This window comes from Mobula birostris, chromosome 8 (genome assembly GCF_030028105.1).
Source record: "Mobula birostris isolate sMobBir1 chromosome 8, sMobBir1.hap1, whole genome shotgun sequence".
NCBI lineage: Eukaryota > Metazoa > Chordata > Chondrichthyes > Myliobatiformes > Myliobatidae > Mobula > Mobula birostris.
This window is the reverse complement of record NC_092377.1, coordinates 49093423-49107262: the sequence shown is the minus strand read 5'-3', so window position 1 is coordinate 49107262 and position 13840 is coordinate 49093423. Positions and strand designations below refer to the sequence as shown.

The following is a 13840-nucleotide window of genomic DNA, read 5'->3' as shown; positions in this document are numbered from 1 at the left end:
ACTTAGAAGTGGGAAAGATATAAAAAGGTCAAGTTCAACAATTCTGACATGATAAATGTCAGAGGTATAAAACTGCCATCTGAAGGTAAGACCATAAAACTGCACTTGATACTTTGAGAGAGATGGAAGTTTTCAAATTTAATTCATGCACAATTATATTTTGAAAAACTACAGTTTTATACAATGAATGTTGCAGAAAATTTATGCTGAAAAATTAGAACTTCAGTACCAGTTCATTGCATTCTGTTGAGTTACTATATACAGGTGTCCCCCGCTTTACGCCACTTTGCATTTACAAAAGACCTATATTAGTACCTGTTTTCGCTAGCCGAAAGAAATCTGAAGAGGATTTTCGCTTTTACGATAAAAGGCGCCTGCTTTAAACTTGTGTTTGCCCTGTGAAAGACTACCATGACCGTGAAGCCTTGCGCGGGCAGGTGTGCGCGCATGTGTGTACATGCTGATTTTTTTCTACAAATCAGTTTTTGCTAAATCTTCCCAATTCTGATAAGTGAACTACACTGTACATACATTATTTCTACTTCATATAGGCTGTGTATTTATCATATCATTCCTGCTTTTACTATATGTTAGTGTTAATTTGGGTTTTTTGTGATATTTGGTAGGTTTTTTTTGGGTCTGGGAATGCTCAAAAATTTTTCCCATATAAATTAATGGTAATTGCTTCTTCACTTTACGCCATTTCGGCTTACGAAAGGTTTCATAGGAATGCTCTACTTTCGGATAGCGGGGGGAACCTGTAATTAGCAGACACATGAAAAACAAAAGGGACAGGTAATACCTGAACCCGAGGGGGACAAATATCCTTGTGGACAGGTTTGCTAGAGTTGTTTGGGAGGGCTTAAATTAAATTGGCAGGGGGTTGGAAGCCAGAGTGATAGGGCTTAGGATGGGGCAGTTGATTTACAAACACAGGCAACGTGTAGTGAGACTAAACACAAAATAATTTGCAGATGCTGGGGTTAAAGCAACACTCAAAACATGCTGGGTTCCGGCCCAAAACGTTGACTGATCTTTTCCACTGATTCTGCCCGACCTGCTGAGTTCCTCCAGTGTGTTGTGAGTGTAGTGAGACTGCTTGCAAGGACAGGCTGATAATAGGGCAAAATTCAATTCAACAGGATCGGTTGCAACGTAAAAGGAGCCAAAATTAAAAAAGGTGATAAATACAGGACTGAAGGTATTATATTTGAACGTACACGATATACAGAGTAAGGTAGATGAACTTGTAGCACAGTTACAGATTGGCATGTATGATGTTGTGGGCATTTCTGAATTGTGAAAGAAGATTATAGCTGGGAGCTTAACATCCAAGATTACACAATGTATCAAAAGGACAGGCAGGTAGGGAGAGGGGGTGATATGGCTCTGTTTGTAAAATTGAAGTCAAATCCTTAGAAAGGGGTGACATGAGATCAGAAGGTGTAAAATCGTTGTGGGTAGAGCTAAGAAACCACAAGGGTAAAATAACCCTGATAGGAGTTATATACAGACCTCTGAACAGTAGCAAAGATGTCGGCAACAAGTAACGGGAGATAGAAAATGCATGTCAAAAGGGCAATTTTACGACAGTCATGGAGGATTTCAACATGCAGATAGACTGGGAAAATCGAGTTGGTGCTGGATTCCAAGAGGAGGAATTTCTAGAATGCCTACAAGGTGGTGTTTAGAGCAGTTTGTGATTGAGCCCACTAAGGGATCAGTTATTCTGGATTGGATGTTGTGCAATGAACCAGAATTGATTAGACAGCTTAAGGTAAAGGAAACCTTAGGAGTCAGTGAACATAATATGATACGTCACCCTGCAATTTGAGAAGCTGAAAATAAAGTCAGATGTATCAGTATTACAGTGGAATTACAAAGGCATGAAAGAGGCGCTGGCCAAAGTTGATTGGAAGGGGCCTCTAGTAGGGATGAGGGCAGAGCAGCATTGGCTGTAGTTTCTGAGAGCAATTTGGAAAGTGCAGGATAGATACATTCCAAACAGAAGTAATATTCTACAGGCAGGATGACGCAACCATGCTGACAAGGGAAGTCAAAACTAATATAAAAGCCAAAGAGAGGGCATATAATAGAGCAAAAAATAGTGGTAAGATGGAGAATTAGGAAGCTTTTAAAATACAACAGAAGGCAACTAAAAAGTCATAAAGAGGGAAAAGATGGAATATGAAGGTAAGATAGCCAATAATATTAAAGAGGATATGAAAAGTTTCTTCAGATATATAAAGGGTAAAAGAGAGGCGAGAGTGGATATTAGACCACTGGAAAATGATACTGGAGAGGTAGTAATGGAGGACAAGGAAATGGCGAACAAACTAAGTGTATTTTGCATCAGTCTTCCCTGTGGAAGACACTAGCAGTATGTTGGAAGTTCCAGAGCATCAGAGGTCAGAAGTGTGTGAATTTGCCATTACCAGGGAGAAGGTTCTTGGGAAACTGAAAGGTCGGAAGGTAGATAAGTCACCTGGAGCAGATGGTATGCACCCCAGAGTTCTGAAAGATGCGGCTGAAGGGATCGGGGAGGCATTAGTAACCATCTTTCTAGAATCATTTGATCCTGGAAGACTGGAAAATTGCAAATGTCACTCCACTCTTCAAGAAGGAAGAGAGGCAGAAAAAGGAAATTATAAGTCAGTTTGTCTACCCTTAGTGGGTGGGTGGATGTTCGTGTCAATCGTTAAGAATTTGGGTTCAGTGTACTTGGAATCTCAAGAGAAGATCGACCATTGTCAGCATACAACAGGAATTCTGCAGATGCTGGAAATTCAAGCAACACACATCAAAGTTGCTGGTGAGCGCAGCAGGCCAGGCAGCATCTCTAGGAAGAGGTACAGTCGACGTTTCAGGCCGAGACCCTTCGTCAGGACTAACTGAAGGAAGAGTTAGTAAGAGATTTGAAAGTGGGAGGGGGAGGGGGAGATCCAAAATGATAGGAGAAGGCAGCAGGGGAGGGATGGAGCCAAGAGCTGGACAGGTGATTGGCAAAGAGGGTATGAGAGGATCATGGGACAGGAGGCCCAGGGAGAAAGACAGGGGGGGGGGGTGGAACCCAGAGGATGGGCAAGGGGTGTAGTCAGAGGGACAGAGGGAGAAAAAGGAGAGTGAGAGAAAGAATGTGTGCATATAAATAAATAACGGATGGGGTACGAGGGGGAAGTGGTACATTAGTGGAAGTTAGAGAAGTGAATGTTCATGCCACCAGGTTGGAGGCTACCCAGATGGAATATAAGGTGTTGTTCCTCCAACCTGAGTGTGGCTTCATCTTTACAGTAGAGGAGGCTGTGGATAGACATGTCAGAATAGGAATGGGATGTGGAATTAAAATGTGTGGCCACTGGGAGATCCTGCTTTCTCTGGCGGACAGAGCGTAGGTGTTCAGCAAAGCGGTCTCCCAGTCTGCGAATATTGTCAGCATAGTTTGATTAAGGGGAAATCTTGTCTGACAAACCCGTTGGAATTCTTTGAAGAAATAACAAGCAGGGTAGACAAAGGAGAATTGGTTGATGTTATGTACTTGGATTTTAAGAAGGCCTTTGACAAGGTGCCACACATGAGCCTACTTAACAAGCTAAAAGCCCATGGCATTACAGGAAAGATATTAGCATGGACGAAGCAATAGCTGATTGACAGGAGGCAAAGAGTGGGAATAAAGGGAGCCTTTTCCTAGTTGGCTGCCAGTGATAAGCTGTGTTCCACAGGGGTCTGTGTTGGGACCACTTCTTCTTATGTTATTTGTCAATTATTTGGATGACGGAATTGATGGCTTTGTAGTCAAGTTTGTGGATGGTATGAGGACAGGTGGATGGGCAGGTAGTGTTGAGGAAGCATAGAGGCTGCAGAAGGACATATATATAAGAATATGAGCAAAATGGCTGATGGAATAGTGTTGAGAAGTGTGTGGTCATGCACTTTATAAAAGAATTAAAAACACAGACTATTTTCTAAATGGAGAGAAATTTCAAAAATCAGAGGTGCAAAGAGACTTGGGTGTCTTCGTACAGCATTTCCTAAAAGTTAGTTTGCAGGTTGACTTGGTGGTGAGGAAGGCAACTGCAATTATAGCATTCATTCAAGAGGACTAAAATATAAAAGCAAGGATGTAATGTTGAGGCTTCATTTGGAATACGATGAGCAGTTTTGGGTCCCTTATCTAAGGATGTGCTGACATTGGACAGGGTTCAAAGGAGGTTCACGAAAATGTTTTATTGATTAAATGCCTTGTTAAATGAAGAGTGTTTGATGGCTCTGGGCCTGTATTCACCAGAATTCAGAAGAATGAGAGGTGACCTAACTGAAACCCATTGAATGTTGGAAGGCATTGATAGAGTGAATGTGGAGAGGGTGTTCCTATGGTGGGAGAATCTAGGACCAGAGGACACAGCCTCAGAATAGAGGGGCATCCTTTTAGTATGGAGATGAGGAGGAATTCCTCTAGCCAGAGAGTGGTGAATTTGTGGAAGCTGTTGCCACAGATGGCTGTGAAGGCCAAGACTTTATGTATATTTAAGGAAGAGATTGATAGAATCATGATTGTTCAGGGCACGAAGGGATACAAGGATAACGGAGGAAAGTGGGATTGAGAGGGAAATGGGTCAGCCATGATGTAATGGCAGAGCAGACTAGATGGGCCAAGTGGCCTAATTCTGTTCTTGTATCTTAGAAGAACATACATATTCCAATACTCAGCAATAATGCAAAACAGGACAATTATTATGCACTGGCAATCCAAAAAAAATCTGAAAATCTCCGATATCTGAACTTTTTTGAGTGCTGACATGATGTCACAAATGGCAAGATTCCCAAGGTGATACACAGGTCTCTGCGCAACACAGACAGTTCTGGGAGTGACCTCATCTATGAGCAGAAGTTAATAAAAAAAAACAGAAAAACACTGCATAAAGTGAAAAATGAAAATCTCAACATGTATTGAAAGAGTGGATTCATCAGCGTTGGAGAGAACACGTGACTCTTCACGGTATGCTGATCATGAAAGAACCAAAGATCTCCCATCATGAATTGAAAATTAAAGGCAATTGTGACTGCTAGTTGCAGAAATTTAAGAAAAGGCAAGGCATTAATTTATTTTTTAATTGTCTGCTGATCACGAAGCAGCAGAAATTTACTAATGAGTTTGCCAAGATCATCATTGATGAAAATAGAACATCAGAACAAGTCAACAATGCTGAAGTTTTTACATCTTACATAAAACCTATAAAAGATTAGAATTCTAATATGGTCATGTTTAATCAACACATGACATTGTAGATGGGAACTAAAAACCTGCCATTGTTTGTTGTTGTTCAACAACTGACTCAGATATTCTCCCACTGCTGCTGTTCTGCTTTTGTTACTCTGCACACATTCTATCTTCATTATGTTAATGGTGTGTAATTATTTTTACTGTTAAGAAGGACAAAGACTGTTTACAGGTAGCACATAAATTCAGTCAGACATTATAGCAATTCCAAGTTATTTCATTATATATTCTAAAAACACTTTTGGCCCCAAGCATTTCGGATTAGGGGTACTCAACCAGTATCAAAGGCAAACTTTGGATACTCCGGAAAAAATGGCCATTTTAAGGGAAATGGTTAAGAAAAGCAAACAACATATAAAAGTACAAAGACAAAATGTTTTCTGTAATTCAAGAAGGAAGAGGAGGAAGAGAATCTGATAGTGAGGGAGAGTGAAAACAGGCACATAGAAGCAAGGTTCAATGTAGAAAAATCATCAGACTTAACTCTTGAATTCTGGATGCAGCAGAATGTCAAGATTATGTGTAAGCATGAAATTGGCAGAAAATTGGAAGTGCATGAACAAATAGTGAATGGGTGCTGACTAGAACCAAAGAGAATTGCCACAGTCTTATACCACAGATCAAAAGAACCAAGTTTTGATTCTATCATCCTCCTTTGGCTGCCTCTGTACAGAAGTCTATATTACTTTTAATTATATTTTAACTCTTACATGTTTTATGTGCCTTAACACAAGAATCAGAATCAGGTTTATTATCACCGACGTATGACGTGAAATTTGTTAACTTAGCAGCAGCATTTCAATGCAATACATAATCTAGCAGAGAGAAAAAAATTATAATAAAATAAAATAATAAACAGGTAAATCAATTATGTATATTGAATTGATTTTTTAAATGTATGAAAACAGAAATACTGTATATTAAAAAAAGTGAGGTAGTGTCCAAAGTTTCAATGCCCATTTAGGAATCGGATAGCTTTGGGTAAGAAGCTGTTCCTGAATTGCTGAGTGTGTGCCCTGAGCATGCCCTGGGTGCTGGAGGTCCTTCATAATGGATGCTGTCTTTCTGAGACACCACTCCCTAAAGATGTCCTGGGTACTTTGTAGGTAATAATGGAATTTTCAATTCATTTATATCTTAACATAAAAAATTTCAAACTGTTTCAAAGAGATTAAACACTCCTATATTCAGCTGATTACCACATTTTCTCCAAATGGTTGAATACTTCTCTCTTCAACAAGCTGCTTGTGTTTTCTGTCATACCAATCTTCTTTTCCATTACTGTCACCTCTCCAGCCAGCCAATCTGACATTATACTTGAGTCATATGGGACAACAATGGACTGCAGTAAATATTATGAATTGACAGGAAGTGGGGGAAGGGAGTGGGGTAGCAGGAAAGAAGAAATTTTAGAAAGGGTTAAGGAGGAAAATGAAAAAGATAATCTTGCATTGATTCTCAGACAATCCATGCCTTCCATGAAATAATTTCTTTAAGATTTCTCATCTTTTGCAAATTTTGCAACTGCCTCCATCTTTATGACTGTACGACAATTCTATTCTTCAAATTCAGGCCATTCTTCAATAGAGGCCCTGGAAATCTTCCTTTTTGTTATTTTCACTTCCTTTATCATGCTACCCAAGACGTATTTCTTTTGAGGAACATTTTGAACACTATTGTTCTAATATCGTTATTTTTTTCAGCTGTTACTATTTCTCTGATGATGTTCACATGAAGCTACGCAAGTTCTTTTACAACAGAAAGGGTGGATGTAGGGAGAATGTTTCCTCACTTGGGATGAACCTAAACTATGGGTGACTATAAAAAACACAAGATGTCATCATATACGTCAGAACCAACACAATTTCTTTCATAAAAGTTGCTGGTGAATGCAGCAGGCCAGGCAGCATCTCTAGGAAGAGGTGCAGTCGACGTTTCAGGCCGAGACCCTTCGTCAGGACTAACTGAAGGAAGAGTGAGTAAGGGTCTCACACTTCACCTGTGAGTCGGCTGGAGTGATATACTGCGTCCGGTGCTCCCGATGTGGCCTTTTATATATTGGCGCGACCCGACGCAGACTGGGAGACTGCTTTGCTGAACACCTATGCTCTGTCCGCCAGAGAAAGCAGGATCTCCCAGTGGCCACACATTTTAATTCCACATCCCATTCCCATTCTGACATGTCTATCCACGGCCTCCTCTACTGTAAAGATGAAGCCATACTCAGGTTGGAGGAACAACACCTTATATTCCGTCTGGGTAGCCTCCAACCTGATGGCATGAACATCGACTTCTCTAACTTCCGCTAATGCCCCACCTCCCCCTCGTACCCCATCTGTTACTTATTTTTATACACACATTCTTTCTCTCACTCTCCTTTTTCTCCCTCTGTCCCTCTGAATATACCCCTTGCCCATCCTCTGGGTCCCCCCCCGCCCCGCCTTGTCTTTCTTCCCCGACCTCCTGTTCCATGATCCTCTCGTATCCCTTTTGCCTATCACCTGTCCAGCTCTTGGCTCCATCCCTCCCCCTCCTGTCTTCTCCTATCATTTTGGATCTCCCCCTCCCCCTCCAACTTTCAAATCCCTTACTCACTCTTCCTTCAGTTAGTCCTGACGAAGGGTCTCGGCCTGAAACGTCGACTGCACCTCTTCCTAGAGATGCTGCCTGGCCTGCTGCGTTCACCAGCAACTTTTATGTGTGTTGCTTGAATTTCCAGCATCTGCAGAATTCCTGTTGTTTACAATTTCTTTCCCACTTTTGGTGAGAAACCCGTTTTAGGAACTCTCTTCTGCAAAAGGCAGTGGAAGCAATGTTTGAATTTTTTTTAAGATAGAAGTAAATGCTTATTTATTATTTTTTAAATTTATTGAGATACAGCATGGAATAGGCCCTTCGAGCCCTTCCAGCCACGCCGTCCAGCAATCCCCAAATTTAATCCTAGCTTAATCACAGGACAATTTACTGTGACTAATTAACCTACCAAACTGTATGTTTTTGAACTGTGGGAGGAAACTGGAGCAGTCAGATGAAACCCATTCAGTCATGGGGAGAACATGCAAACTCCTTACAGGCAGCGACAGGAATTGGACCCAGTTCGCCTGTACTGTAAAGCGTTGTACCAACCACTAAGCCACTGTGCCAATACAGAAGTGAGTGAAATGGTGACTGCATACAGTTATGGACATTTCACTTTAGGAAGGATGTAAGGTACTGGAGGGGTAACAATTTAATACAATGACAAGGCAGATTACTGCTCTTAGGTCAGGCTGTAGTTGCAGAAGTAGAACTCGTATGATTTCATAGAGGTGTCGAGCAAATGGATTAGTTAGGGTAAATAGATCAAAACTGTCCACTGGTAAATGGTTTGGAAACAGAGCACAAATATATATTGTGAATACAAGTAAAAAAATTGTATGGAGCAACAGAGCCATCTCTTGGTGTAAGTGCATATTACCTATTGGAAGTACTAGAGAAGTATTTTGTATATACAATAATAATACAAGTTGAGAGAGCATATAGAATTCAATCAAGCAATGATTAATCTATCAAATATACTCAATTCTGAAGAACTATTAGAAAAATATGAAAGATACCATAGAAATTAGAATCACAATGTAGATTCTAAAACTGTACTGAGAATAAAATATTTCAATTATGAGGCAAGACTAGAGAAATAGTATTTTGACCAAAATAAAACTTGCAAGTTTTTTTAAAACTCAAACCACAACCACTTAGTCTCATCACAATACTGAAATCTTCATTTTGGTGAGGTTTCCTATGTTCTATAGTATCTTTCACATTGTCATGCAATAGTTTATCAAACTTAAAGAGCACCTTTAATTGTATTTAATCATTGTTTGCTTCAAATTTTATCAGTTCTAGTGTGAAAGGTCTGAAACCTTAATTTATTTCTCTTTACTGCCTGACCTGCTGAATGTGAACCTACAGAAAGCATTGGGTCTGGAAGGTGTCACCAGCAGTGTCTGGATCAACTGACAAGAGAGTCTGCAAACATTGATAACCTCACAATGCTTCAGGCTGTGGTTTAAGAAACCCACTATCACCCTGATACCCCAGAAAAAACAGATAGCAAGCCCTAAATGACTACCACTCAGTAGCTCTAGCATCGCACATCATGAAGAACTTGGGCTGGTCATGGCACACATCAACTCCAACTTTCCAGACAACCTTGACCCAATGCAATTTGCCTACTACCAAAACAGCTCTACACAGATGCTGTACATTTTTCTCTGGAGCACCTGGACAGTAAGGGCACCTATGGCATACTATTGTTTATTGACTACAGTCCTGACTTCAAACTCTGGACCCTGAGAGTCAATGCCTCCCTCTGCAACTGGATCCTTGACATTCTGACCAACAAACCATAATCATCAAGGGTAGTTCAGCAACACCTCCACCACGATTATTCCAAACACTGGTGCTCCATAACATTGCAACCTCAGCCCCCTACTCTACATGGCTAGATTCTGCTCTACCTCCATCTACAAATTTGTAGATGACACCACTGTAGTGGGCCGGTTCTCAAATAACGCTGAGTTGGAGTGCAAGATGAAGATAGAGAGCTTAGTCCCATGATGTCATGACAACAACCATTTCTTCAATGTCAACCAAACAAAACAGCTGATCCTTAATTTCAGAAAAGGGAGTAATGCACAAGGCTCTATATACATCAATCATGTTGATGTTGAGAGCTTCAAGTTCCTAGGTCTCCTCAAGTGCAATCTCTCTCCACTTAGATAACAGTCTGCTTAGATTCCTCTTACTAAAGTGCATGACTTCAAACGTTCGTACATTAAACTTTATTTATCAAATTTTCCTCATTCATTGGTGCAGAATCCAAATACCTTCATTAGCAAACTTTTTCAATCTGTCCTGTTCCCCAAGTTATTAATAAAGATAGTAAATAAAATAATAGTTGATACTTGTGGCATTCCACTGGTTACATCCTGCTAATCTAAAAGACATCTGATCATTGCAACTCTGTGTTCTATTTGATAGCTAGTCTTCAATTCCTGTTAACACAGTCTCCCAATGTTGTGACCTCTTATCTTGTGCACCAGCCATTTAATTATCATGTTTTCACTTTATCCCTTCTGTCCTTAACTCACCGTCTATGAGACAGAACTTCACAAGCACAAGAATCCAACGTGCTGAACTGACCATTTAAATAAATGTGGATCTATATATTCATTACATAAAGTGATGATGCTTAGATTTAACTCTTTTTCAAATATGTTTTCAGTGCAAGTAAACAAACAACAATGAGCAAGAACTCTGGATGATTGATTGATATTCCTTGGACCAGCTAGAAAAGACTTTTCCCTGCTTCCCAATGCTCTGATTAAGACCAGTTTTAGCAATCTCCAGATCTGTGCAGTAATACCATGAAACGCATTTGCACAATTGAATCACTAGGAAGATGTGCAGGTGTGTGATTTAATTACACTACTTACATCTGCATCCAACTGTTTCAACTCCTTGAGGATGTTAGAAAATCGGAATCCCCACTGCAATAATGGCTGACTGCAATGTCTATATAAGTGACTGTTGTCCTCCAATAAATCCTGTGCCAGAATATTATATGACAGTACTGAAAAATCAAAAGCTTCCTTTTGTTTTCCATTTGAAGTTCCTTTTGATTCGCTAGTATCTTGGTTGTTCTTGTACAACGATGTAAGATCCTCCCAGTTTCTATGTACTGCCCCTACTGGAAACGAAATTACACATGAGAAAATCTGAAAGGCAAATATTCCACAGTATAATTACACAGCAATGTTGTGTGTGTTTTTTTTCATGAGACACTTTCTAACAAAGCATTTTAATAACAACATTTACAAATGCTCTTATTTTATTGCACTGCTTCATATCTGCTTGTCTGCTCCCGTTAACGGTTACAAATTATGTTTTTAAATGAAATACCAAACAAATTAGAACATTACCAATACTACTACTACAGTACTATGAAACTGTGCATTAGTTCCTAATAGTTATTGACTGAAGAATTCATCCAGTGTACACTGCTGTATTCTTTTGATTGACTGTAAATGAACAAAATCAGTGCAGCCACCTAATGCAGATAACGGTCTACCCTTGCAAAATGATTTCAACAATTGCGTCCTCCAAATCTTCATTTTCAGGTGTAACTTTCAAGATGAATGTTGTTACCTTCAAATTCTTCATAGCTCCTAACTTGCTGAAGTAGTGAAACAGTTTTATTTTCACTCCCGGCCATTTGTGGCATCTTTAAGCCTCAATGGTTGAAACCACAGTGAGCAGTTAGTGTGGTGTGGTTAGCACAATGCTTTACAGGACTGGTGACCTGGATTTAATTCCCACCACTTTGCGTAAGGAGGTTGTACATTCACCCTGGGTATCTTCTGGGTGTTTTGGGACTCCCAGAGTCCAAAGACCTACCGTTTGGTCGGTTAATTGGTCATTGTAAATTGTCCCATGATAAGGCTAGGGTTAAATCGGGAGTTGCAGGACGGCTGAGTTCAAGGGGCAGAATAAAACAATATAACAACATTTCTGAATTGCCTTACTGCTTATTTCTCACCAACCATGAGTGACAAATATCACTGCTTTTTGAACAGAAACACACACAATTAACACTATTTAAAAACTGTTCGCTTTAACCACAGTGTAGTGTTTAACAGCCACACAGGTGCACGTGACTGACACTAGTTAGTAACTGGGGTATATGGGGTGTCAGGGAGGGGTAGCACCTCTGGTGGGGGAACATGTCGCGTCCTTTTCAGGGCGGTTAGTCCGCCTTTGGTCCCCACCTGGCACTCAGCTCTCACCTGTGGCTCCCCGTAGCTGTTTGCATACAACAGCGACCTCGACAAGCCGGCTAAACCAGGTGAGGGTAGCCAATGGGTCTCAAACCCTCGGTGAGATAGGGAGTTGTCTATTCCAGCATGTGAAGACAGACTCCGGCGGATTGAGCGGACGAGACCAATGGAAGGTCCAACGGTCAAGAAGGTGGTCTCTGCAAGCGTCGTGGAACGTGTAGAGCAGGACAAGACACAGAAGATGTCCTGGTCATCCACTGCGCCTAGTCCCATCTCCAGCCGTCTAGACTTTGTCTTGCTACTGAACCCAGATGGGAATTGGGAAGAGAGAGTGAGGCTGACGCTGCGCAACTCTCCCTCACTTAAATCCAAATCATGCGCTAGTCTCGACACCATCATTATGGTGTCGAGGTCCTCGTCGATGTCAACGATGGACGAACAACAACAGTTAGTAACTGTTCAGCTGATTGTTCAGTAACCGTCTCCTGTCCCTATAAAGTGGCATAGAGTCACAAATAAACGAAGGGAATCCTTGCTATTTTCTTGATTAGTGCTTGTTCTTTAAGAGTTGTCTCAAACAAACAGCTGCTCCAATTAACCAATGACCCAATTAACTGGAATCCACTGTATATTGCTGTTCCTTCAACATCGCTGGTCAAAATCCTTAACAGCATTATGGGCATTCCCACACCTCAAGAACTGCAGCAGATCAAGAAAGCAGCTCACCAACACCTTCTCAAGCGCATCTGGGATGGGCAATTAGATGCTGGTTCAGCCTGCAAAGCTTGCCTCCTTTGTTTGAACATTAAGATTCAATATAAGAAATCCAGTATTCATTTAATTAGCATCAGATGGTAAAATGCAACAAACAAAAGTATGGAAAATCTCGATGACAAGGAAATGCTCACAAGATGTTTGTAAGGAATCTTCAAATAATATTATGTGCTTGTTGTCTCAGGGCAACAAAATGTTACTTATTTGCCAGGTTTAGCTAAATCAAAGGGCAAGGCCATTTCTTTACAATATGTGAAAATTCATTAATCTAGGATTAGATGCAGAGACACCTTGATGGTTCAAGCATTAGATTTAGAACAGGGGTTCCCAAACTGGGGTCCACGTACACCTTGCTTAATGGTATTGGTCCATGGCATAAACATTGTTGGGAACCCCTGATTTAGAATCAAAGTATTTATTTATTGTAATTTTATTCAGCTGGAAGGTATAGTTAAGTTCAGTTGAGAAATGGAGAACCAATTTTTTTCACCCTTGAACAGTGTTGGCAGCTAGAAGGATTTCTGAAAGATGTTAATGACAAATTCATCGAATTAAGCATAGCAACTTTTTACAAAATAAATTCTCTTGCTAGAAAGCTTTATGCTATACTGTACATAGTTGGAGGGTAAATACCCAAACAGAAAGTAAATTATATGATTATATCGGTACTCAGAGCCCAATGAATTGAATAAATTTCATTTCCTATGTCCACCACATTGGACATAAGGAATGAAATGTATTCCAAAACAAGTTTAAGATGGTAACTACATTCAACCATCACTTCACCTGGGTAATACATTCTTCATATTGGCTCAACAATTTAACCAACAACTCATCTATTAAGAAAGTGTAAATATACTGCACTTTCAGACTTTATATTGTGGAACTAGTTCTTCAGCCTTCATTTACAAGTCATCATTATCCATCAGTATCGAAGCTAAAAGAACACAGCATGTTTCTGCAGTTACTG

The 13840-nt window shown here is 40.3% G+C and overlaps 1 protein-coding gene across 3 annotated transcripts in view; it reads right to left on the bottom strand.

The window, feature by feature from the left end:
- Positions 1-13840, bottom strand: part of angel2 (angel homolog 2 (Drosophila)) — a 67489-nt gene that overhangs the window by 37946 nt on the left and 15703 nt on the right. For all 3 annotated transcript variants that reach the window (XM_072265152.1, XM_072265151.1, XM_072265154.1), the window contains one exon: positions 10756-11009. In XM_072265152.1, coding sequence (XP_072121253.1) covers positions 10756-11009 — 254 coding nt within the window. The remainder of the gene's footprint in view (positions 1-10755; positions 11010-13840) is intronic.